Here is a 27,048-nt window from a genome sequence, read left to right on the forward strand (position 1 = left end):
TATTTTTGCCAAAGAAATAATAACCAAATCCTTCCCCAAAGCGAAAATACAAACATTAGCCTCACTCATCTTTCAGCAGATATTATAGCAATGTATCCTTTAACCTCCTTTCTCATCTCTTTTTTTCCTTTCCACGTTGGGAAAACCTCAACCACATCGGTAACTCCTGGCACTTCCATGCAGCCCATTTTCATTCGTCAAACCATAGATTCCTTGGTGCTTTCTGAGGCTGGCTGAGAAATCAGCATCACATACTGTAACAACCGGTTCATCCCAGTGGTGAAATCTGAACCGGTTTGCTAGCAGTTTGCAGGCCACGCATGTGCGCTGTGTGCCAAGTACACACTGCGTGTGCACATACGCAGTACGGGCCAAAAAGAGGCTTGGGAAGGTAAGTTTTCTTACAGATGTTGCTTCACCCAACTAAGTAATATCTATAATGCACTGATTACGTTACCTAGTTGGGTAATGAAAAGTCTGCAAGAAAACTACCAAAGCTCAGAGAACATCAAGAACTCAACAGTTTAACCTTGAGCTACAAATATTCTCTTCTATTGATTCCTCAGTCTTTCAGAATCGGTTCTGAAAATATGCATATTCCTCATCAGGCAGAGAACCAACTGAAGAGTCCTGGAAAGCATTTCCAGTGAGCAACAATAGAAATGCCAAAAGTGAGAGCCAGCCAAGCAACTTGCTTTTTCCTCCTCCTGTTTAATTCAACACTTTTTTTAAAACAGTATCGAACTGCCAAGGAGGATGGCAATGCCACCTCTCTGCTCTCTTGTTTGGAGAAAACATTGGAAGAATAGCATGGCATTAGAGCACTTTAAGTTGTAGAAGAGGAAGGGGATTTGGGGGCACAGCTGAGAAGGTGGAGCAAGACATATGAGTTCCTCCAGTGAGAAAATGTCCCCTTTAAGCTTTGTGTTTCTGCTGCAAAACTGCATACACAGCAAAAAAATTTTTCCTTGCACCATAATTGACTCAGAAATTAATCGGTTCAGCTGCCAAAGATAGAGAGCTGGGCTAGTATACAGTACAGTAATGCATTTTGACACCTTGGCTAAAACATGTTGCAATTGGTATGCTCCCTTTTGCTAATGGACCCCAATCTTCCCAAACTTTTCAGGGAATTAACATTTCTGCCCCATAGGCCAGTAGAGCTTACAAACCTGAAGGATGTTGTCTTTGATCACGAACCTCCCAGCTTTGCTCATTGTCAGAAATAAATCCTTTGCTTAAAACACCTTGCTTTTAAGAGAAGTCCAACAAGGAGAAATTGGCTTAAGTGCTCTCACCTGTTCATAAAACATAGAATTATAGAGCTGGGGGGGACCTTAGAGGTCTTCTAGTCCAACCCCCTGCTCAAGGCAGGAGAACCACCCCAGTCAAATGGTTGTCCAGTCTACTTTTGAAAGCCTTCAGCGATGGAGCACCCTCAACTCTGGGATGCAAACTGTTCCGTTAACTAACTGTCCTCACTGTCAGAAAATTCTTCCTTATTTCTAGGTTGGATCTCTCTTTAACCAGTTTCCATCTGTTACGTCTTGTTCTACTTTCTGGTACTGCCTTAGAACAAAGTGGCATGGCTATTAAGAAAGATTTTCCTCCCTGCATTAGTCAACTATTGGAGAAAAAATTAGCCTGAGGACACCATGATTTCAGCATGTTCAGATTGTTTCATCTTCCCCAAAGACATCATGTTTTATTCTTTTTTTTTAAAAAAAAACAGTCTGCCTCTGCTGAGAAGCAGGGAAACAACAATCAACTTGAAAATACACCCTTTGTCTGATTTCGCCACCTACAATTCTAGCTAATGGTCAGGAGAAGCCAATATAGATTAGGCCCTGTTAGGATATGGTGTATGCCTAATAGGTTGTCCAGGCAATATATGGACAATATATGTGTTCTATGACTTTAACATGAATATGTATTCTATGACTTTAAGAAGTACTGCTGAGTCATTGTAATGCTGAGTCATTGTAATGCTGAGTCATTGTATCCTGATTGGATAAGCTCTGTTGTAACTGTATTTAAGAAGGGAGCTGAAATGTAGTCACTGTGGATATGCTACCATCGTGGATGGATATGCTACCATCGTGGATGGATATGCTACCATCGTGTGTGGAGATGCTATCATCGTGGGTGGAAATGCTACCATCGTGATCTGTTACCAGCGTGAATGCGCTGCTATTTATTACCTACTGCTGTTTTGTATGGTAAGAAGATTTTTGTATCACTGGACTGATTTGAATGGCTAAGACTTGGATTGATTAAAGACTATGAGATTGTTTTTCACTACAAAGTAAAAACTTTGATAAACCAGTTTGTATGTATTTTATTCATTGCTCTCAGCACCGTTTCCCTGTGCTCTACGCTCTGCTGGTTGGTTAACACAACAATATCCTTAACAGGCCCCATAGATTTTGAACCGATGTTCCCCATCCGTGTCAAAACACTAAAGCCAGCATTTCTGCCTCTTGATCTGAAAAGAGATGGCTACTTGAAGGCATTCAAGAAACAGTTGTTTTCTGCAAAACTTTATTGATACTGGTAAAACCCAATAAAGACTGAACATTCATCTGGCACCATCCTGGCTACCAGTGACATCTTCCTCTTTTTAGTGTCCAAAGTTCAAAGGGCATCAATGCAGTGAACCCAACCCAAAATCCGGCAATAGCGCCAATGGCCTAGAGCAAGCAGTGAGTCCAGCATGGCTGGTGGCTTCTTCTCCAAGCGCCTTCCCAGAGAGCAGCAGTGGGTTTTCTCCCCAGAATTAGTCCCTCTCCAGTTGCCGGTACTTTTTCCGTAGCACAGATACCTGATCCTTGAAAAGCACTGGGTCCAAGCGGAACTGCGAATGCACCAGAGGCATGTAGCCAAACCAGGCAGCAAAGTGATTGACGCACTCCTGGCGTTGAGCAAAATGTAGGCTGCTGTTGGATGAGGGAGCACTTTTCAGGAGCTTCAGAAACCGAGAGAAGACAAGGAAAGAGACTGAGCATCGTTATTTTTATCCCATCTTTATTACTTTACAAATTATTCAATATACATTATAAACCCTGCTTCTTCCCATTTTCCACACAATGACAATCCTGTGAGGTGGGTTGGCTGAGAGGGGTGGGGGGTGGAGCTGGCCCAAAGTCACCTAGCCAGCTTTCATGCCTAAAACAGGACTAGAATTCAAACTCTCTTGGTGATTGGACCAGTTACTCAGCTTTCATGCCTAAGGCGGGACTAGAACTCAAACTCTCTTGGTGATTGGACCAGTTACTCAGCTTTCATGCCTAAGGCGGGACTAGAACTCAAACTCTCCTGGTGATTGGCCTAAAGTCACCCAGCTGGCTTTCATGCCTAAGGCAGAACTAGAACTCATGCTACAATAGAACCTCTGGTCACAAACGCTTCTGACCACGACCAAATTGAGTTCTGACCAAAATATTCACAAATGTTTTTTTCGCGGCAGATTTCCTTGCTATTTTTTTTTTTTTTTTGTAAGCACCAAATTTCCAAAATTAGGTTCAGGTCACGACCAAATCGGTTTGCGACCAAAATTATGGAACGAATTATGGTCGTGACCAGAGGTTCTACTGGATCTTGTTTTTTAGCCAGCACTTTTACCATTTCACAAAATGACTTTCATTTCAATTTCAGGCACATTGTCAGAGAGTGAAATTCTGAAAGGACAAGAAGTACAATTAGCCTGTTTTGCTTTCCATAGTGAGTGCTTCCTTGTACCAGAGCTGATACAATTTTTTAATTCAAAAATTCTGGATAAGGATGACAAAAAGAAAGCTACCTTCTGCTGTTGCTACTCAACAACTGGCATCAGTAGCAGGGAGGCAGGGAATGCTGCGGGTCCCATCCCCGAGGGAGATACACCTGATGGGACCCAGAAGAAGGGCCTCCTCCGTGGTGGCTCCCTCTCTCTGGAACTTCATCCCCCCCAGAGATTAGAATGGCCCCCACTCTAACACTCTTCCAGAAGGCGCTGAAGACCTGGTTCTGCCAGCAGGCCTGGGGAACCCAGAGCGAGATGGAGCCCATTAAATGGCTCGTGTGATCTGCTGTCGCTTGGGCGGGAGGTGGGGGGTGATTTTATTACATTAATTTATTTGATTTTTTAAAAATTAGTTTTACTGTTTTAACTGGTTTTATAATGTGTAAGCCGCCTTGAGTCCCCATGGACGAATAGGCAGCAATATAAATGCAATAAATAATAATAATAATAATAATAACAACAATAACAACAACAACAACAATAATAATTTGCCGGACTTGAACATTTTGACTCTACAAAAAACCACCTTACTCGGAACAGCTTACATCCTCCGACAATACCTTAACAGTTCCTAGGTCCTTGGTTAGGACTTGAGCTGCTGAGCTATTAACCAGCCTCAAAAGCTGTGAATCTCACTAAAGATTAAATAATAATAATAATAATAATAATAATAATAATAATAATAATAATAATAATTTTTAAATGTTCAGTTGACTGAGTTTCATGTTTAATGAATAAAAGAGATAATAATAATCAAGAGGTGAACTCCCTCTAAATATGGACGTTTTCAGCTTTCTGTGCATCGTCCAGCTGCCATAAGAGCTTCACGTATATATACCCCTATCAAAAAAGTGCTCTTGGCACACAGGTTCTCCACACTGAACAATTAACTCGGGTTCAAAAGAGCCACGCAGACCTCTCTGCTAGGTATGGATTCTAAAGAGTAGCACAAGTTACAGCTGGACAATCTGCTATCCTTTAAATCGGTGTGTCAATTCCCACCGTCAGTAGCCAATACTGCCCTTATGGGAGTAAAATCCTCATATGTCCAAAGGGCACCAAATGGGAGAAGGTCGGCCTAAGTCGTACTTAAAGGGCATCAAGAAGTGTTGGAAGAAAAATCTTCCAAGACGGAAATAATTCCTTCCCTTTTCTCCTCTGGCCCATTGGTTCCCACCCGTGTCTGCCTACCTGCTGAGGTGGGCTCTCCCTGAGATGTTTCTTCTGGGTCACTTTGACGGGAGGCAATTTGGTTATAGCAGAAACCAGAAAGTTCATCAATATGTCCTCACAGTTGGCAATCTGGTCAACAAAGCTCCTTAGTTTGGCAGGCAAATAGTTGCTGAAGAGGCTGTGATAGTACCTGTGGAAGGAAAACACAGGGGTGGGCAGAAAGAAGAACCCTGCAGAAATGTATAGGGCTTCCCATCGTCAACCTGCTCCCTCCAGGTGTGTCTCCTGCACCACAATCTGTTTTTTATAATCATCTCAGAATTCATCATTTAGAATGTTCTGGTTGAATATTAGGGTATTTCTAGCATGTCCCAAAGGTGCTTTTTCAAGAGACAACTGGACTTTCTGGTTTTTCTTTGAAGATGTTTCTTGGATGAGAAGGGAAATGTCTTCCAAGAAAAACCAGAAAGTCCAATTGCCTCTTGAAAAACCACTTTTGGGACAACCATGATCTGGATGACTGAAAACCTCCATCAATATTTCTAACAATAAGAGCCATTCAACAGTGGAATTCAGGTGTCTGAACTCAGTAGTTCCTTCCACTCTAGGATAGTATGCATCACATACAAAATAAAGATGGGATAACAACAACAACAACAGGATTGCCTGCAGTTGAGTCTCAAGTAGGGACCCTGAAAACAGAGCCTAAAAAATATTTCTGAAGAGTAGTTGCTGGAACAATGCTTTTCCAACTGTTTTCTGACCATGTTCTAATTATCATATTATACTCTTTTTCTGGACTGAAGAACTTTAGTTGAACCATATTTCTTGGTATATAAATAGACTAATCTTGTAGTGGCATTTTCTTCCAGACCTATTCCGGTGTCCTTCAAAAAACCAGATGCCCAACTGTTGTAACTTCAGTTCAACTGAGGCTCAACTGCAGGCAATCCTGTTGTTGATATCCCATCTTTATTTTGTATGTGATGCATACTATCCTAGAGTGGAACTGTAAGAAAGGTTGTAAGTCGGCGACTACCTGTATTCATTGGCTAGGTGTACATAAGGAAGAGGCCCATAGTTTCAGGGCCAATCCACACAGAACCTAGCCCAGTGATCCATTGTTAAAGTTACTACTGGATTAATTGTAAAGACGTCAAGCTTCCTATTTATTCTTCAAACGTATCTGAAAGATGCTTAAGGTTCACCCACGTTTGTTCCAGAATGTGACTGAGGGAAGAAGGGACCTGAAAAGTATGAAAACAGATTCCAGTGGAAGGTAAGGGATAACCTCTTGCAAGCAAAAGCAGTATGAACCAATGAAAAAGGGGATGTTGTGGTCCGCCAGCAGCCTGCGGCGCTGGCAGCAGAGTCAGACAGTGAGGAGGCTGAGGAAGAACCTGGGCCAGTCCTGGAGGCTGGGGAAGGCCCGGATGAGGGCTCTGCATCGGAGGCAGAGATGGGACCAGGGCCATCTGGGAGTGATGTGCGGACTCTGGAGCCTCCAGAGGCTGACAGCAGAGAGGCAAAGGAACAGGAGGAGCCTGTTCCTAGTGCACACATGCGAAGAGCTGCCAGAAGGCAAGAGCACCTAAAGCAAAAAGGACGACTCGGGAGTAAGGCCAAGAGATGATTGGCCCCTCTCATAAGGCTTAAAAGACCAGCAACGGCTCTTGGGCTCTTTGTTGGAAAACAACGTTGATAGATTTGTTTCTTGTCTTGCTGCATTTATCTCTTGTTGGCGTCTTCTGCTTCTGAACTTTTGCCAAGAAAAGCCTTTGGCAGGTTGCCTAATTAGACCAAGGTTGGTGATAAGGCTGTAGAATTGTGTTATGAAGAATTTGTTTTGAATTAGTTTGGACTACGCTGAGAATGAGTTAATTCTCAGCTGTTCTAATAAAGTCTGTTTGTTTTGAACTGTTTGCGTCTGATAATACCTACTTGGGCCTGGGTCACAACAGCGGGATGCTGATCTTCCCTTCCTAGGAAGAGTTCAAGCAAAAACTGACAGCTGTATCTTAGAGACATCCATCGGGATTCCAGCACTGAGCAAGAACTGGATTTGATTGCCTCAATGGGCTCTTTCCAACTCAAGGAGTTCCTCAGTCAGGAAGGGTACCTGTGATAGAATGCTGCCGCAGTGAGAACCATAGAGAACTCATTGGTCCATTTTGAAGTGTAGCTCCACTGGTTCTTGCCCGTATCCCAAAAATGGCTGCGCATTGGGAAGCCTACAATCCGTTCAGGGAACTTTCTCCATACAACAAAGGCAAAGTCAACCTAAAAGGTAAGGAAGAGGACAGGAAAACAGTTTGAGGAAAGAGAATCTTTCATTGGAAGGCTTCAGGTTGTCTACATGGAAGTCATGCCTTCTACTTTCGAATGATACTCCTTCTTTTTTTCCAAGGAGCATGATCTCTAGAGCAGGGATGTCCAACCTTGGCAGTTTTAAGACCTGTGGACTTCAACTCCCAGAGTTCCAATGGCTTGCTGGGGAATTCTGGGAGTTGAAGTCCACAGGTTCTTAAAGTTGCCAAGATTGGACACTCCCTGCTCTACGTATTAGACCAAGACATTCATGATATCCGTAATGTGTATCCACTAAGATACCTTCTGTGACCCAGAAATTTCTAGAATTCCTACTGCTAGCCGTGCTGATGGGGCATTCCAAAAGTAAGTAATGAAAGTTATCAGGTTGGGAAAGGCCTATTCTCACCAGCAGCAATTCTCCAGGATCAGCCACAGTCTCTACTAGTCAGTTGTGGAGATGTCACAAATTAAACCTAGAACCTTTTGCAAGCAGACCATGCAAAAATTACTCAATGTTCCCTTTCCATATCTAAACAAGCATTTTACAATGGGGAATCAGAATTGGATAACTAATAGACAATAGAATTCCATTTTTTAGTCTATATATGTACAATTCCTTCCCCCCCCCTTTTTCTAAGTCAACCAATTTACATTTCAATCATTTAATTTACAACGCATATACATAAACATATAGACTTACAATATAGGCTTTGTCAAATAGGTAAGATATATATATTTGGAGAAAGGGGAAACAATATATCTCAAGGATCCCTAAGCCCCTCTCAGCCAAGATAGCTGCAGTGGACACTTTCTCAACTGTCCAGGTTCTAAGCCTTGCCCTGAGTTTAAGTAGTCATATGTCCCTTCCTGTATCCAAGGTCTATGGCAGGGGTGAAATGCTCCCGGATCGGACCGGATCGCCCGATCCACTAGCGATTTTTCCCTGTGGTTCGGGGATCCGGTAGCGATTGCCGTCCGGATGTCATTACTTCCTGGTTTTAACCTTCTGCGCACGTGCACTTCTGAACTGGTAAGGAAGTTTCACCCCGGTCCATGGCTACAACACAAGTAGAAAGATTCTGGAGAACTTTCTCACCTCACTGGTTGAAAGGCTGGTACATTCATCAAGGCTCAACACGGCATCCGTCCCAATAGCAGAATAAGGCAAAAACCGTTCGCTGACCTGCAGGAGAAGAGAAAAGAAACAAAAAAGCACCTTCTGTCACCCCTTCAAAGAAGAACCAGACAGGAAATCAAAGTCATGTAGAACAATGCTACTTTTATTGCAAAGATAGTGGAGAGCCAGCTTGGTCTAGTGGTTAGGGCACCAGGCTAGAAACCAAAAGGCTATGAGTTCTAATCCCACCTTAGCTATGAAGGCTGATTAGTTGACCTTGGGCCAGTGGTTCTCAGCCCAACCCACCTCCAGGATTGGTTGTTGTGGGGAAAATCGGAGGAGGAAGGTGTGCTTGATAATGTTCACCGCCTTGAGTTATTTGTAAAATTATTAAAAATGGGAGATAGGTTAGATAGAGATGATAGAGAAAAGCAGGGATAATCTTGCAAGTCCCCCTCTCTCCATTTTATCTTTGTGAGAACTAGGGGTGGACTTGTCTGAGATGTTTCCTCAGATTACTTTTCTGCTTTCTTTTTGCTGTTGGTAATTATTTCCTTTTGAATCCTTGCCCACAAGAACACTTCTTTTGAAAATAAAGAAAAATCAAGTGGAAGATTTACTCTTTTCCTTAGATTGGTCTTCGGTTGAATGTTCAATGCCCATTGAAGGAAGAGGAGGAGAACTGGCTCTGAATGAGAGGTGAACTGGGGTGTTTAAAAAGCAGGATTCCTGCTGGATCTCAGCTGATTTTGCCAAGGTCTTCCCTTCCTAAAATGTGCTCCATGACAATCACAACCACCACAACCCCAATCTGGATGGCCTCTTACCTTGTTGCTGCTTAAAATGACAGTCAAGGGAACTGTGGTCGGCGGCCACTTCTGTGGAGGTGGCTTCTCACAGCTCCATAAGACTAAAATCTGTACAAGAAACAGAAACGCCAGCTGAAACGTGCCACAGAACAACTGTCTTCATTTTATGCTGTATTTATTTGTTTGTTTGTTCCTTCTGCAACTTTATCTGGCCGCCTATCTTCATCAATTAACTCTGGGCAGCCAACAAGGCTTACAAACAAAAACATAAGTATTTAAAAGAATTACAAGATTAAAAGATGCCAGATGAAAATTGCTCAATTCATTGCAGAGCACAGCATATAAACAAATCAAGTCTTGCTAACACCCTGGCTCTAAATTCAGAAGGGAAAGCCAGGTTTTTTCAGGCCTTTCGAAAGGCCTGAAGTGGGTTTAGGTGGAGCGGTGGTGAGATACTTCATTTTCCCCAGAAATTATATCAACAAAATGCACAGGTACCGTATATGTGGTACCTTGCTCAATAGTAGTAACTGTGTGGGGGATCTTGGAGTCCTAGTGGACAACCATTTAGATATGAGCCAGCCATGTGCAGCATCTGCCAAAAAAGCCAACACAGTTCTAGGCTGCATAAACAGAGGGATAGAATCAAGAACACATGAAGTGTTAATACCACTTTATAATGCCTTGGTAAGGCCACACTTGGAATACGGCATTCAGTTTTGGTCGCCATGATGTGGAGACTCTAGAAAGAGTGCAGAGAAGAGCAACAAAGATGATTAGGGGACTGTAGGCTGAAACACATGAAGAACGGTTGCAGGAACTGGGTCTGTCTAGTTTAATGAAAAGAAGGACTAGAGGACACATGATAGCAATGTTCCAATATCTCAGGGGCTGCCACAAAGAAGAGGGAGTCAAACTCTTCTCCAAAGCACCTGAGGGTAGGACAAGAAGCAATGGCTGGAAACTAATAAAGGAGAGAAGCAACTTAGAACTCAAGAGAAATTTCCTGACAGTTAGAACAATTAATCAGTGAAACAACTTGCCTGCAGAAGTTGTAAATGTTCCAACGCTATAAGTTTTAAAGAAGAGATTGGATAACCATTTGTCTGAAATGGTATAGGGTTTCCTGCTAAGCAGGGGGTTCGATTAGAAGACCTCCAAGGTCCCTTCCAACTCTGTTATTCTACTCTACTCTACTCTACTCTACTCTACTCTACTCTACTCTACTCTACTCTACTCTACTCTACTCTACTCTACTCTACTCTACTCTACTCTACTCTACTCTACTCTACTCCACTCCACTCCACTCCACTCCACTCCACTCCACTCCACTCCACTCCACTCCACTCCTCTCCACTCTCCACTCTCCACTCTCCACTCTCCACTCTCCACTCTCCACTCTCCACTCCATTCTATATCAAAGCCCCAGATTCCCCTAAAAATCAGACTGGATTTTTCTAGGGTTGGGAAGGCTTTAGGAGTGAAATTAAGCCCATCCACTTCTGTAAGTCACCAACAAAACTCCATAAAACAAGCAAAACTATTGACTCACTGACATCAAACCTCCCTGCTCACTCTCTAATGCCAACAAAATTCCAACTCAGGTTGAGGGGGGGGGGGGGTGGGAATAGTCAGCTAAGGATTTAGAAGCACCCTCTCTCATCAGGATGGCAAGACCCACTCTTCTTAGCCAACCTGGCCTATTGGCACCTGCTTGGGGATTATGGAAGCTGAAATCCATCCCTGGGGATCATCGGGTTGGAGAGGGACTGGGTAAAGAGTTAGGCAGAAGACAGAATTTCATAAAGGCGACCTTAAAAGCACGTTTTTGGTTTCTGCTGCAAACACCTCCAATGGCACGTCTCCACCCATTAGTGGGAAGGAACAAAAGCCCATTGGCACAGAACCTCATTGAAATGGGCAGGAAATGTGCCAAAGCCCAAGAGCCCTGCCTATTTCTATGGGTCTTACATAAGAAAACACCCAGACGACTCTTGTTGTGCTAAATCTGCCTTGTTTGAACTGCGCTGCAGTACAAACAGTACCTCCTGCACTGATCCTCAAAGCCGCCCTCTTTGGGGTGGTCTTCTGGTTTTGTCTCATCACCAGACAGCCTCGGGAATTTCAGCTTGTACAATTTTCCTTACCCTGCTTGGCGAGCTGCCTGAATCCCTGCTTTCAAACTGCGACTGAGCTTGGAAGCAAGTATTCTCACTCTGCAAAGGCTGCCACGTTTTGGCTCCAGAAGGTTGTTCTCAAAGCCAACATTTTACGTTCATAGGAACGGTTGACCCCCCCCCCCCCAACATGTTAATGGTTTCCTGCAGCAAATCTAAATTATACAACCAAGGAACGGTTAAAAAGTTGCTCTAGTAAATATTCCAAGTGTGGCCTTAACAAGGCATTATACCACTTGATAATGCCTTGGTAAGGCCACACTTGGAATATTGCATTCAGTTTTGGTCGCCACGATGTAAAAAAGATGTGGAGACTCTACAAAGAGGGCAGAGAAAAGCAACAAAGATGATTAGGGGACTGGAGGCTAAAATATATGAAGAACGGTTGCAGGAACTGGGTCTGTCTCGTTTAATGAAGAGAGGGACTAGGGGAGACATGATAGCAGTGTTCATCTCAGGGGCTGCCACAAAGAAGAGGGAGTCAAACTATTCTCCAAAGCACCTGAGGGCAGGACAAGAAGCAATGGATGGAAACTAATCAAGGAGAGAAGCAATTTAGAACTAAGGAGAAATTTCCTGACAGTTAGAACAATTAACCAGTGGAACGACTTACCTCCAAAAGTTGTAAATGCTCCAACACTGGAAATTTTTAAGAAGATGTTGTATAAACATTTGTCTGAAGTGGTGTAGAGTTTCCTGCCTGGGCAGGGGGTTGGACTAGAAGACCTCCAAGGTCCCTTCCAACTCTGTTATTCTATTCTACTCTAAATGCATTTCAGCTTTTTGCTTGCCGTAATGAAAGCTGCGGAGACTTTGGTCTTTCTTAATGAAATTTTCCCACTTGATGTATTTGAGATCTTTCTCGTAAAATGTTTTCTAGGTGTGTGGGGGAAAAGAGAGTTCTTTTAGCAGCAGCAATGTGAACACGGCATTCCCGCAACTATGAAGCGCTTATATTTTCAGCATGCGTATTTTGGGGGAGGGGGGGTTGCTTTTCCTTCCTGATCCTATTTCCAGGGCTCGATGGGCTGTGTTGTTTCATTTTTTGTCCCCATAAAACCAGGCCGTGCAATTGAGAGACAGACAAAAGCCATTCATACCGACGGTGTACTAAAATGGGACTTGCAATTTCTCCATGGCTTTCTTTCATTGGTTTCTGTTTTCTTGCCTTATTCTCAGTCGCTTGAGCACTCCCTTTCGAGTTTCCTTTTGGAGCATCGGTGGAATGGCAGAAGATTACAAATGATTGGCTAATGATGGCAACTGGGATCGGAATTTCCATTGCTAAGTGATACGGTTGAAAAGCACAATGTCACGTGACTGTGCTATTTAGCAATGACAGTTCTGGCAATGCCACTGGCGACAGGAAGGGCATCCGGCCAGTAAACACTCAGCGCCATTCAGTTGCCCAGACTCCACCCCACAAGGGATTATGGGGTGGTTAAAAGAAGATGATGATGACTTCTGGCAATTCCAGTTGTTAAGCGAGGATCTCACATAACTGCGACTTCCAACTTTCAACTTCCTGCCGTCTTCCCTGTTGACTTTGCTTATGGGAAGCTGGCGGGGAATGTCAGAAATTACAATCATATGATTGTGGGGATGCTGCAATGGCTGGAACTCCAAGGACTGGTCATAAATCCCCTTAGTTTAGTACTGTCATAACCTTGAACAGTCACTGAACGAATGCAACGAATGAACGAACCTAAGGACTATCTGTACTTTCCTTGCTGTGTGCTTTTCTATTAAGGGTTTCTTCCATCATTCCGAAGCCTCCCTATCCATTTGCAATTCCCAACCTCAAAACGCCTTAGGAAAAAGACTCCCTCCCAAACTGTCCCTCTGGGATTCAACGTAACCATGGGAAGCCGGGAAGCAGACAACGTTTGGAGACATGACTCTACTACGAAAGGTGGGACATTCACATATTCCATTGAGTGGCTCAGATCAGTGGTGAAATCCAATTTTTTTTTACTACCGGTTCTGTGGGCGTGGCTTGGTGGGTGCGGCAGGGGAAGGATACTGCAAAATCCCCATTTCCTCCTCACTCCTGGGGAAGGATACTGAAAAATCCCCATTCCCTCCCCACTCCTGGGGGAAGGATACTGCAAAATCTCCATTCCCACCCCACTCCAGGGGAAGGATACTGCAAAATCTCCATTCCCTCCCCACTCCAGGGGAAGGATACTGCAAAATCTCCATTCCCACCCCACTCCTGGGGCCAGCAGAGATGGTATTTGCCGGTTCTCCGAACTACTCAAAATTTCCACTACCAGTTCTCCAGAACCTGCTGGATTTCACCCCTGGCTCAGATCTAAACAAAGGCAGGACCATCATACTCTACCCAAGATAATTTTGCAAGCACATTCCTGATTTCCTCCAACTGAATGAGAATTGGTTTTTAAAAATGCAGGATTTGGCAGTACCGTATTTTTCGGAGTATAAAACGCATCTTTCCTCCCCCGCTAAAAGGGGGTGAAAATTTAGGTGCGTTTTATACACTGAATGTAGCCCTGCCCACCCACTGGCCCCCACCCTTTGGCCTCTGCCTCCCAGCAGCTACCTCCTTGCAAGCAAACAGCAAGAAAAAACAGTCCCTTTCAGCTTCAGCACAGCCTAATTAGCAAAAGTTGATTGGATCGGCCTCCAGACTCTCAGCTGATTTGTGCTCTCAGGAAGAAAATTGCTGGAGCAGATTTTTTTCCCCTTGTGCTAATCAAGCTATGCTGAAAATGAAAATGAAAATGAAAGTAAAGCAGGCTGTTTGCTGTTTGCTGTAAGGAGGCAAAATTGCTCAGAGGCAGAGACATATTTCTTTTTCTTCTTTTCCTCACCAAAAATGGTAGGTGCGTCTTATAGTCCAGTGCGTCTTATACTCTGAAAAATACGGTAATTCATATTGTGGGGCAGGACCAAACAATTGCCACTCAACCTCTCCAAAAGAAAACCCAAGCCTTCACTGTTCTTTCTTTCTTTCTTTCTTTCTTTCTTTCTTTCTTTCTTTCTTTCTTTCTTTCTTTCTTTCTTTCTTTCTTTCTTTCTTTCTTCCTTCCTTCCTTCCTTCCTTCCTTCCTTCCTTCCTTCCTTCCTTCCTTCCTTCCTTTCTTTCTTTCTTTCTTCTGCTTCTGAATTACTTTCGACTCCTGGCAAGTATGGTACGGTGGACAGGTCTCTGCAGCTTTCTGGACAACATTTTTAGAAGCAGATTGCCATTTTCTTTCTTCCCAGGGCTGAGATGTAAAAATTGGCCTCAACGCTAGAACTCACGGTCTCCCAGCTTCTAGCCAGCACCCTTAAGCAGAACCCCAAACGGGCTGCTATAGAATGCACTAGACTACACACCAATGCATGCTTCCTTGGTACTTTTGCAGAAGCAGACTGAAGCTTTCCTCCTAAAGCAGACAAGCTACAAGGACAATGTGCTCAGACTCCCGAGTTCACATACTTAGAAGAGTCTATTTACTGCCACACATTTTGAAATGCTCAGGATGGGCGCGGTCTGGTTAGGTGAGCTCATCTGCAGTAGAGACGTGGCTGTTGACAGGACCTGCCCTGTAGTTAAAGGGGAAGGTGAGACCTGCTGACAGCAATGAAGGTTACTAGCCCACCCAGGTGTATCCTAAGGCTGCCACACCCATCACAACCCTCTGACATACAAGGGAATGGAAAAGGCTCCAGAGCTTGGTGGGTTTTGTACAACAGCACAACTCTGGAAGATCACACCTTCTAGCGATCTTCACAACAAGAGGTGTGAATGACAACGTGGAGGTTGTAGTCCAAAGCATCAGAAGTCTGGATTAAGAAGGTAGCAAGGAGATGAGAGCTGCTGTTAAACATGAGAGTGATGGGAAAGAGGCAAATGGAAATGCGAGATAGAGGTAGTCCTCGACTTACAACATTCATTTAGTGACCATTGAAAGTTACAATGGCACCGAACAATGTGATTTACGACCGTTTTTCACAGTTCCAACGTTTCGCAGCATCCCCACGATCGAGGTCGTGCGATCCTCTCTTGTGACCCTTCTGACGAGCAAAGTCAATGTGGAACTGCAGCGATTCTCTTAATCCCCGTGGCAAGAAAGGTCGTAAATTGGGGCAAAACCCCGTTTAACAAATGACTCGCTTAACAACAGAAATTTTGGGCTCGATTGTGGTCGTAAGTCGAGGACCACCTATATTGGACTGGACTGGATTGTCCTGCTACACATTTTAGGTGGAGCTAGATCGTTTTTCACATTCCTCAACGTAAACATAGCATAGTTCGTATATAGGTAGTCCTTGACTTACGACCAGAATTGGGACCGGAACTTTTGTCACTATGCAAGGCAGTTGTTAAGTGAGATCAGCCTAATTTTACATCCATTAAAACTGTGGTGGTGCAGTGGTTAGAATGAAGTATTGCAGGCTAATTCTGCTGACTGCCGATTGCCAGCAGTTCAGCAGTTCAAATCTCACCAGGCTCAAGGTTGACTCAGCTTTCCATCTTTCCAAGGTGGGTAAAATGAGGACCCAGATTGTTGGGAGCAATATGCTGACTCTGTAAACCGCTTAGAGAGGGCTGTAAAAGCACTGTGAAGCGGTATATAAGTCTAGGCGCTATTGCTATTGCTTGTCTGCAATGTTTGTTAAGCAAGTCACAGCACTTGTGAAGTGAATCATGCAGTCATCAAGCAAATTCGGCTTCTCCCGTTGACTTTGCTTGTCAGAAGCCAGCCAGGAAAGTTGCAAATTGGGATCACATGACGCCAGGACAACGCAATCATTGTAAATAAATACATGCCTGTTGCAAAGCTCCCACAGTTTGTTCGTGTGATTGGGGGGACGCTGGCGGTAAACATCAACACAGCAATAACAGCAAGCAACTCCTTTACCTTGGCGCAGTATTGGGATCTGGAGACAGCTTGGATGAGCTTGAGGATGGGCTGAGAAAGGGAGACAATTGGTGAGATGGCCCAGATTAATGCTGTAAACTTCTCGGAGGGGCTGGATCCTGTTAGGGGAGAGAACCGGTGAGTCTGAGATGCTCGAAACTCTCCTCCAAACCTGTCTTGGGTTTTTGGCTCATGTGCTGAAATTTAATCCCCATCTAACCAATTATCATTAGTGGTTTATTTAGTGCTACCAGCTTACATGACATTTTAGAAGATAAAAGAAGAGAGGTCTCCACCCACAGGAAACTTGCAATTCAGATTTCATTGCCAATGAAAACAGTAGAGAAAAAAATCAAACAAACCAGGAGGAATTAAGGCAGATGAGATAACAGAGATAACATTAGTGACAATTTCAGCTATGCTCATTTACAGGAGGAGTCCACAATTTTTTTTTTTTAAATTTGATTTATATGCCGCCCTTCTCCGGAGACTCAGGGCGGCTTACAATGCTTTAAGCAATAGCCTTCATACTTTTGTATATTTTTACAAAGTCAGCTTATTGCCCCCACGAACTGGGTCCTCAATTTACCTACCTTAGAAAGGATGGAAGGCTGAGTCAACCTTGAGCCTGGCAAGATTCGAATTTATGGTAACTGCAGACAACTGGAGTTAAATTACAATGCATTAGTCTGCTGAGCTAATCCAGGCTGCAATGGGCGCCAATTGTCAGGTACACTACCTCATCAGTCTTTATTATTTTATTGATTTATATTTCATGGTTCCTCTACCAGAGGAGTCTCCAAACTTGGCAACTTTAAGACTTGGGGACCTCAGATCCCAGCTATGCTGGCTGGGGAATTCTGGGAGTTGAAGTCCACAAATCTTAAAGCTGCTAACTTTAGAGACCTCTGCCCTAGCAGTTAGAGGCATCCTATGCAAGAATCCCCCTTCACTTTAACTGCAAATAGTTGTCTGAGTGGTAGATTGAATGAGGAAAAGTGATAGGCCCAAGATCTCTCCAGGAATGGCTGAGACGGCATCTGAACTCCAGTTCTAATCCACGTTATGGCCCACCAACGGTCAGCAGAGCTGGCAGCAGATTCGGACACTGAGGAGGTTGGGGAGGAACGTGGGCCAGTCCTGGAGTCTGAGGAAGGCTCGGATGAGGGCTCTGAGTCGGAGGCAGAGAGGGGGCCAAGGCCATTTGATAGTTCTTTGCTGCCTCCGGAGTCTGACATCAGCGAGGCAGAAGAACAGAGGGAGCCTGTTCCCAGTGTATGCATATGCAGAGCTGCCAGGAGACAGGTACAATTAAGAAAACAGGGTTGACTTGGGAGTAAGGCTTGGAGATGATTGGCCCCTCCCATAAGACATAAAAGAGAAGCGAAGGGGATGTGAGCTTTTGCAGGAAGCAATTAGTTCATCTGGTCGCTAAAAGCTCTGGAAAAGTTCTGTTTGACTCTGTGCTACGTTTGGCCTTGCCCTGTGTGTGGCAATTAGTTCTCTGGCAGTATTCCAAGGGAGATAAGGTGGGTGTTTGTAAACACTCCCCTGAAAGACTGTTTGAGAAGCTTTTCGGACTGGGAATGACAATAATTCACAGCCGTTTGAATTAAAGAGGGGCTAAGATTTTGCTGTATACTTTCTATGGAAGCCTAGGTCAGAACAATCCAACACATTGACGACTCTATAGCAAGCCTCCTTTAATTTAATCCTGCATTATCCTTCCTTCCTAAAACATCAGGTTGCTCCACATGAATCTCAGAGGCTTTCTGGTAAATAAAAAGTGTGTGTGGGAATTGCTCAGTGCTCTGCCTGGATGGTTCCTCACCTGCCTTGATAGAAAAAAAGACCATTAAACTAAAGCATTTGAACTTCCTCCAGAACTGTGATGGTGAACCTATGGCACGTGTGCCACAGGTGGCACGCAGCGCCTTCTCTGTGGATACGCAAGCCATCACCCCAGTTCAGCTCCGCCACACATGTGCACGCCTCCCACTGGCCAGCTGGTCTTCGGATCTCTGCCGTTCATGCGCGGGGGGTGAGGTGCATGTGGGGGGGTATGTGCATGCATGGTGCGCATGCGCGGGGGCACGCGCACATTGCATTTTGGGGGTTCGGGCGGACGCGCTTTGGACACTCGGTCCGGAAAAGGTTAGCCATCACTGCTCCAGAAGAAGCAGAGGCACCAATTTTACCAGCTTGCCTTTTGGGGAATAGATGGCTTATGACTGTCATAGCACAGGTAGTCCTCAACTTATGACCACAATTAAACCCAAAATTTCTGCTGCGAGACAGTTGTTAAGCGAATTTTTGCCCTGTTTTATGACCTTCCTTGTCACAGTTGTTAAGCGAATCACTGCAGTTTATTAACTTAAGAAACACGGTTGCTAAATGAATCCGGCTTCTTGTCGCAGGGTCACAAAAGGGAATCCCATAACCCCGGGACACTGCAACCATCATAAATATGAAGCAGTTGCCAGGCAGCCAAATTTTGATCACGTGACCACGGGGATGCTGCAACGAGCATAAGTGTGAAAACGATCGCAAGTCACTTTTTTCAGTGATGTTGTAACTTTGAACGGTCACTAAAACTTTGAAAGTCAAGAACTACCTGTAGCTGTTTGGTGGCAATGCTCAATTGCTCAGGATGCACTGTTGAGACTCCAACCATGCCCATCAGCCCAGTGGTGAAATCTGAACCGGTTTGCTACCGGTTTGCTGGCCGCGCATGTGTGCCGTGCACCATGCACACACCATGCGCCAAACACATGCTGTATGTGCATGCACAGTGCGCAAGAAATGCACACTGCGTGTGCACATGCACAATACACACCAAAAGGAGGCTTGGGAAGGTAAGTAGAACAGCGAGTGGGGAGGGATTAGGTGTGCCGCACGATTTAGCTTTGCTGGAAAGCAGGATTTCCTGCTTTCTAGCAAAGCTAAACCCCACAGCACAGCTGATCATCGGAAATTTCGGTTCAGAGGAACAGGTAGCTTTTTTAACTACCAGTTTGCCCGAACCGGTAACTAACTACCGGTTTGCCTGAACCGGTAGCTTTTTTTAAACTACCAGTTTGGGCTTTTCTTTTACTACTAGTTCGACCGAACCTGTAGTTTTTATCACTACCAGTTTGCCCGAACCAGAGCGAACTGGTAGCATTTTAACCCTGCACCAGCCTCACCAAAGGGGGAATTGGGGATGCCTGGCAGAAACGGATGCGTAATTATCTATTTCATTCCATCCTCTTTACTGTGTGGGTTTCTCCCTTTGGATTTCTGTCCTGGAGGCCTGATTGTAACTGTCTTGGGAGCAGAGGCTGCTTGTCTGTGTTACTTATGTAACACTTTGTCAGCCCTTCCAAGGAGATCAGGTCAAGAAACAGGCACAGCAGGGACTTCAGGAATGTTGTTTATTTTAATTTTTGAAAACCTGTCCAAGTTTCTCTTTGTCCCATCTTAAAGTAAACAAAACCCGCAGCGGCCTTGTTTCTTTCTCATGCTTCCTGCAATCCCCAGACTATGTAATCTCTACGTCCCACTTCAACGGCTTGTTTCTTCGGCTTTCTCAGACCTTCCCCAAAGTCATCTCTATGATTCTTTACATTCTATAAGGTTAGACCCTCCTGTTCTGACCTAGGCTTCCTTAGAAAGTAAACAGCACAAACTTAGTCCCGGCAAACCTCTTTAATTCAAACGGTTGTGAATTATTGTCATTCCCAGTCCGAAAGGCTTCTCAAACAGTCTATCAGGGGAGTGTTTACAAACATTCACCTTAACTCCCTTGGAATGCTGCCAGATAACTAATTGCTACACGCAGGGCAAGGCCAAACTTGGCACAGAGTCAAACAGAGCTTTTCCAGAGCTTTTACCGACCAGATGAACTAACTGCTTCCTGCAAAAGCTCATGTCCCATTCGCTCCTCTTTAATGTCTTATGGGAGGGGCCAATCATCTCCAAGCCTTATTCCCAAGTCGACCCTGTTTTCTTAATTGTTCCTGTCTTCTGGCAGCTTTGTGCATGCGCTCACTGGGAGTAGGCTCACGCTGTTCTTCTGCCTCATTGATGTCAGATTCCGGAGACTCTGGAGGCAGCAAAGAACTACCAAATGGCCTTGACCCCTTCTCTGCTTCTGACTCAGAGCCCTCATCTGAGCCTTCCCCAGACTCCAGGACTGGCCCACGTTTCTCCCCAACCTCCTCACTGTCCGACTCTGCTGCCAGCTCTGCTGGCCACTGGCGGGCCACAACACCTCCCCCTAATAATAAATGCAGTGGGTAAATGCTATTTAAAAAAAAAAATGATTTAAAAAACCCAGAAGATAGGCATCAGCTTACTCGGGAAACCTTAAAATTTGCAAAAGTACAAAAATACTTTAGTGGGGAAAAGTCTACGAAGCAACACCTCCTACAAATAGATCAACATGGAAACAAGTAAACATTCGAGCTAATGATAATTCTGAGCATCTGTGAAAGATGAAAGTGGAAAACAGGTGATGGAAGTCACGGTGCCTGATGGGGGTATCCTGGAAGAGAGACAACAAGTACTCCTCATCTTACAACCATTTGTTTAGTGACCGTTACAACCACACTGAAAAAAGTGACCTATAAACGGTCCTTGCACTTATGACAGCATCCCCACAGTCACGTAATCAAATTTCAGGTGCTTGGCAACTGGCATGTATTTATGACGCTTGCAGCATCCTGAGGTCACCCTTTGCAACCTTCCCAGTTGGTTTCCAACAAGCAAAGTCAATGGGGGGGGGAGTTGGATTCAACTTAATGACCACCTCACTTAACAACTGCACTGATCCGCTTAACAATCAGGGCAAAAAAGTTCATAAAATCAGGTGCGGCTCATTCAAACAACTGCCTTGATGGGCAACAGAAATTCTAGCCCCAGTTGTGATTATAAATCAAGGACTATCTCTAAACCCTTGAGAAGGAACATTCATTGCCGCAACGTTTTGTGGTCGGTCCACCACCACCCCAACAACTTCAACTTTTTAGGAAAGAAGAAGTAGGGATTAAAAAAAACAAGTTAGAAACAGCGCAGAGGTATTTCCCCTACCTTGCTGCAGATAATAGAAAGGGAAGTCGTTAAGATGAGTGGAGTATTCTGGTAAGGCCACCAACCCTCCAGGAAGTGTGTTCCAGAAGAACTTTGGGCGTGATTCCTGATGAAATATCCGATCTTTTATTATCTAGCGAAGAGAAAGATAGTTGTCATTGCACCTTGGAGCCATCTGCACCTGCTGGAAACGGAGGTGTCTCCTATATATGAGATCAATCTTCAACCGTTCTTGGATTTCCCTTGGCTCCAATTAGAAAAAGTTAGGCTTCTGTAGCAGAGTAGCCAGGAAGTCCAGATTTAAATTTGGCATGCCGTTATTGTCTTTTTGATGCCTCCTCTGTAATTCCAGTGTGAGGATACTGGTCACACTGGTTAACTACCAGCAGGCATATTTTGTGCCTTAGTAAGAAACTGTAGGTGAGACAGTCTGAAAAAGCTCTGAAAATGCTACATAAATGTTAAAAAGGTAAAGGTTCCCCTCACACATATGTGCTAGTTGTTCCCGACTCTAGGGGGCGGTGCTCATCTCCGTTTCAAAGCCGAAGAGCCAGCGCTGTCCGAAGACGTCTCCGTGATCATGTGGCCAGCATGACTCAACACCAAAGGTGCATGGAACGCTGTTCCCTTCCCACCAATGGTGGTCCCTATTTTTCTACTTGCATTTTTTACGTGCTTTCGAACTGCTAGGTTGGCAGAAGCTGGGACAAGTAACAGGAGCTCAACGTTACAGCGGCACTAGGGATTTGAACCGCTGAACCGCTGACCTTTTAATCGACAAGCTCAGCGTCTTAGCCACTGAGCCACCGCGTCCCTTTTTAACATAACTTATTTTTTAATATAAATGTTAACTATTACTATAACATTAAGCGAAGCATGCTAGGCTGACATACACCTGGTACAAACTCTATGCAGGAGTTAAGAGCTGGATTGAATAAAAAAAATAGCAGTTGCCTTCAAAAATAAAAGCAGAGCAGTTATATTGCATGCAGAGGGTACAATTATTTATATTTGATTTCTTATTTCCGAATGACTTCACGTGGGCTGGATAGGGACAGCCAAAGAGGCAATAAAATGCCCAGATCTGCTATAGGCATTCACCTCTAGACAGGAATTTCCTGGCTAAAAACAACTTAAATAGATCAAGAGGAAAAAGGAAATTTCTCATTCACTTATATTTACATCTATAAAGCTAAAATATTTTTTAAGCATTATATGATACAGTTGGGACACTTCATGAAGAAGGTGAAACTTAAACTCTTGGATTTCCCTTCCCCATTTCTCCAAACTTTTGACCAGAAGGGAAAAAGAAACAATGATGTTTCCCAAGGTGAGAAAGATTATGGGGTGGGGAGGTTGAAGAAGGAAGGAAAGAAAATAAAAATATAAACTGGCAGCTTATCTCATAAACGGCAACTCAGCCCAGGTGGTGAGAAAGCCGGGAGCAAACATTTCAAACCAGTCAAAGAGATTCTGCCTTTTATTGGCACCTATGAATTTCTTCCAGTTCTGGGTCCAAGGGCAAGTTGAAGTCCCCCTTGCATTCATAGATCTGGAGAACTTCACCACCAACCTAACTGGTGCATCAAGCAATAGACAGGAAGGTCTATTGATGGACAGCAGGTTGGAGGTTGGTCCAATAATAGCCATCCCCATGTGGTTTAGAAGGGACAGGGTGGCTCAGTGGCTAAGACACTGAGCTTGTCGATCGAAAGTTCGGCAGTTCAGCGGTTCGAGTGCCACGTAACGGGGTGAGCTCCCGTAACTTGTCCCAGCTTCTGCCAACCTCGCAGTTCGAAAGCACGTAAAAAATGCAAGTAGAAAAATAGGGACCACCTTTGGTGGGAAGGTAACAGCGTTCCGTGAGCCTTTGGCGTTGAGTCATGCCGGCCACATGACCACGGAGACATCTTCGGACAGCGCTGGCTCTTCGGCTTTGAAACGGAGATGAGCACCGCCCCCTAGAGTCGGGAACGACTAGCACATATGTGCGAGGGGAACTTTTACCTTTACCTTTTTATGTGGTTTAGACCAGCTGTGTGGAGCTTGACCCAAGGATCGGTGAAGCCATGGAGGGAATTATATGAAGTTTAACCATACCTTCCCCCCTCCCCCCCACTGCCCGCTCCTCCAACCGCTCAGCCCTGACCTAGAAGCAAAGAGAGAACTACTGGAAGGAGGTTGATGGGCCATGGGGACACACCCTGAGGATTGACACACCTAGACACAACCTAGACCAACTTGAAAGCTAAAGGTTCCCACCTCTCTGTGGCTTCCTTTGGTCATCATTATTATTATTTATTTATTAGTTTGATTTATATGCCACCCTTCTCCGGAGACTCAGGGCGGCTTACAATGTGCTCAGCAATAGCCTTCATCCTTTTGTATATACCTGCTTAGTAGGGCTTTTGCCCCCCCGCCCCCAAAAGCAGTGTTCTTTTTTATACAAAGTCAGTTTATTGCCCCCACAATCCGGGTCCTCATTTTACCTACCTCGGAAGGATGGAAGGCTGAATCAACCTTGAGCCTGGTGAGATTTGAACTTGCAGTAATTGCAGACAGCTGGCAACTAAGTGCTACTTTAACAGCACTTAGTCCACTGCGCCACCAGGCTCATCCTTATTATGTGCTGAACACGTTGCAAGAAGCAAGCAGATTTGTTTCAGGGTTGACTGCATTGTGTGACCCTATTCACGGCACTCTGCAAGCCATGTTTTATGGTTTGTGTTACATGAATCCAGCCAGTTCCAACTTATTTAGCAAACCACGGTTCACCATGGCTTGTGACCCCCAAACATAGAAACAGAAATAATTACAGATGAAATATTTGGGCAAATGGTGGGCACATTTCTGCAGCTTACCTCAAGAGTGGTTTGCACAATCTTCTCTACAGAAGAAAAATACGTTTCCCATAAAAACTGGGTTTGCTGTTGGAAGGCAAGGATTTTGTCACTGTTCAGACATCGGACGGTGGATGGAATCTGTTGAGGAAGCAGCATGAACAGAAGATATGAAGGGGAGAATGCAGAGTAGTTTATGATAGAGCCGTGATGGCGAACCTATGACACGCGTGCCACAGCTGGCACCCGTAACCATATCAGTGGGCACACGAGCTCAGCTTCCAGGGGGAATGGAAGTTGTCAAACGGGCCATTTTTGGCCTCCGGAGGGCCTCCGGAGGGGTGGGGAAGGCTGTTTTTGCCCTCCCCAGACGCCTAGAGAGGTCCTGGAGCCAGGTGAGAAAGAAAAACGGGCCTACCGGGCCATTGTGTGCCAGGAGTGGGGTGAGAATTAGAATTAGCACAGAATTATGGGTATGAGCATGCATGCGCTCGATCCCCCCCACCCCCCCTTCCTGGCACGCGATGGCAAAAAGGTTAGCCATCACTGTGATAGAGGGAACAACCACAATCATTTTTATAGAGGTGTTTCAGTCTTTTAATTTTACAGTATTGTGTTAGTTTTCCAAGCTTCTAAGGATCTTATACTGCTTATATGTTTCAGTGAAATTATTAAAATGGATGTAATTTTCCCTGTTCGTATTTTATGCTACTACACTCTATAACTGAAATACAGTCTTGTTGTTTTGATGGGAAGAAAGCATCAAGAGATCTTCCTTCAATAACAAAAAGCATCAACGATGATGTGGAGACAACCAACCAAGCTGAGCAGTTTGATCTAGTGGTTAAAGCACCACGCTAGGAGACTATGAGTTCTAGTCCCACTTTAGGCATGAAACCAATTGGGTGACTTTGGGTCAATCACCAGAAGACTATGAGTTCTAATCCCACTTTAGGCATGAAATCAATTGAGTAACTTTGGGTCAATCACCAGGAGACTGGGAGTTCTAGTCCCACTTTAGGCATGAAACCAATTGGGTGACTTTGGATCAATCACCAGAAGACTATGAGTTCTAATCCCACTTTAGGCATGAAATCAATTGAGTAACTTTGGGTCAATCACCAGGAGACTGGGAGTTCTAGTCCCATTTTAGGCATGAAACCAATTGGGTGACTTTGGGTCAATCACCAGGAGACTGGGAGTTCTAGTCCCACTTTAGGCATGAAAGCTGGCTGGGTGACATTGGGTCAGTCATTCAATCCATCTCATTAAGGTTGTTAATGTAGGGAAAACAGGAGGAGGAAGGAGTATTAAGAATGTACACTGCCTTTGATTATTTAAAAAATAATAAAAGGTGGGATGTAAATAAATAAATTGCAGAATGGGCATTGACTAAGGCTACGTATGCATATTATAGCTATTTATCCGCAGAATCAATACTCCTCTGACCAGCAAGGATCTATCCTGGACGCTCAGGACAATGTCATAACAAAGGTTACAGTAATTCGGCTACCAGAATTCAACACATTACTAGATCAGTTTCTCTATTTAAATCAATTCTTAAGTTACCCATAGCAAGAACAACAAATAAGTGAGACGTGATCAATGAAAGGCCATATAAAAATACCGCAAAGAGGTAATACCTTCGTATTGCAAATAATTGCTGAACTTTATATCGGAAAATGAAAGCATCTTATACAAAGGACAATGTTCTTCTCAGGTGGTTTTTTTAAAAAAAATTAAGTAACAATGAACAAGGGCTCAAAAGCTCATCAATTAAGAGAAATGTTTCCCAACTTTGATGACTTTAAGATGTAGGGACTTCAACTCCCAGAATTCCCAAGCCAGCATGTTACCTGCAGAAGAAGCCGCTCGTCCCCGACAATGGATGATTTACTCCAATCAATCACCTCTGAAAATGGCAGCTCCCACCCATTGCTAAGCAGGACCGGGATGCACGCAGCCTGGATCAATGAGAGAACAGAGCAAGGATCACCAGGTTGCAGGAGAGCTCTTAGATAGGCTCCTTTTATATGCAGTTTAGTGCTCTTTTGAAAAACTGCTGGATCCGGGTTTTGGACAACTCCATGATGCGCAAGTAAATCTAAAGCAGGAAAGGAAGCTGGGTTCTGTCCCTTGTGTGTTGTTGGCTCTGTCACTAACGGGCGCACAGCAGATAATTTTTCTTTTTTATTATTTGGCAGTGGAAAGTCAGTTTGATGTAGCAGTTAAGGCACCAGGCTAGAAAGCAGGAGATTGTGAGTTCTAGTTCCATTTTAGGCATAAAGCCAGCTGGGTGATCTTAGGCCAGTCCCTTTTTCTCAGCCCCAGTAAGGAGGCAATGGCAAACCACTTCTGAAGATCTTGCCAAGAAAGCTGCAGGGAATTGACCAAGCAGTTGACAGGAGTCAACACTTTATTTTATTTTTTTTTATTTAATTTGTATACCACCCTTCTCCAACAGGACTCAGGGCGGTGAACAGCCACGGTAAAACATAACATATAAAATTTAAAAGCAGTTTAAAAGACATTAAATAATTTTGGCCATCAATTTAAAACAACCCAGTTAAAACCAATTGCAAATTAAAACCAAAAGGATAGGATCAAGCCAGCCCGGCTAGATGGAATAGATGTGTTTTCAGGGCCCGACGAAAAGTCCGGAGGTCTGGTATCATGCGTATCTCTGGGGGTAGGTCGTTCCAGAGGGCAGGTGCCGCCACAGAGAAGGCTCTCCCCCTGCGGGTCGCCAGCCGACATTGTCTGGCCGACGGCACCCTGAGGAGGCCCTCTCTGTGTGAGCGAACTGGACGGTGGGAGGCTATTGGCGGCAGAAGGCGGTCTCATAGATACCCCGGCCCTAAGCCATGGAGCGCTTTTAAGGTGGTCACCAACACCTTGAA

At 44.5% G+C, this 27,048-nt stretch overlaps 1 protein-coding gene across 1 annotated transcript in view; it reads right to left on the reverse strand.

The window, feature by feature from the left end:
• Positions 1-2,581: 2,581 nt before the first annotated feature.
• EXTL1 (exostosin like glycosyltransferase 1) overlaps positions 2,582-27,048 on the reverse strand; it is a 62,471-nt gene continuing 38,004 nt past the window's right edge. Inside the window, exons 3-11 of the mRNA XM_070949432.1 lie at positions 26,005-26,112; positions 24,170-24,289; positions 21,309-21,441; positions 16,239-16,357; positions 9,209-9,298; positions 8,361-8,447; positions 7,074-7,234; positions 4,973-5,144; positions 2,582-2,965 (exon numbers count right to left, since the gene is read on the reverse strand). Coding sequence (XP_070805533.1) covers positions 2,777-2,965; positions 4,973-5,144; positions 7,074-7,234; positions 8,361-8,447; positions 9,209-9,298; positions 16,239-16,357; positions 21,309-21,441; positions 24,170-24,289; positions 26,005-26,112 — 1,179 coding nt within the window. The 3' untranslated portion in view covers positions 2,582-2,776. The remainder of the gene's footprint in view (positions 2,966-4,972; positions 5,145-7,073; positions 7,235-8,360; positions 8,448-9,208; positions 9,299-16,238; positions 16,358-21,308; positions 21,442-24,169; positions 24,290-26,004; positions 26,113-27,048) is intronic.

This window comes from Pituophis catenifer, unplaced genomic scaffold (genome assembly GCF_029215685.1).
Source record: "Pituophis catenifer annectens isolate HBS135680 unplaced genomic scaffold, rPitCat1.0.hap2 SCAF_9, whole genome shotgun sequence".
Taxonomy (NCBI): domain Eukaryota; kingdom Metazoa; phylum Chordata; class Lepidosauria; order Squamata; family Colubridae; genus Pituophis; species Pituophis catenifer.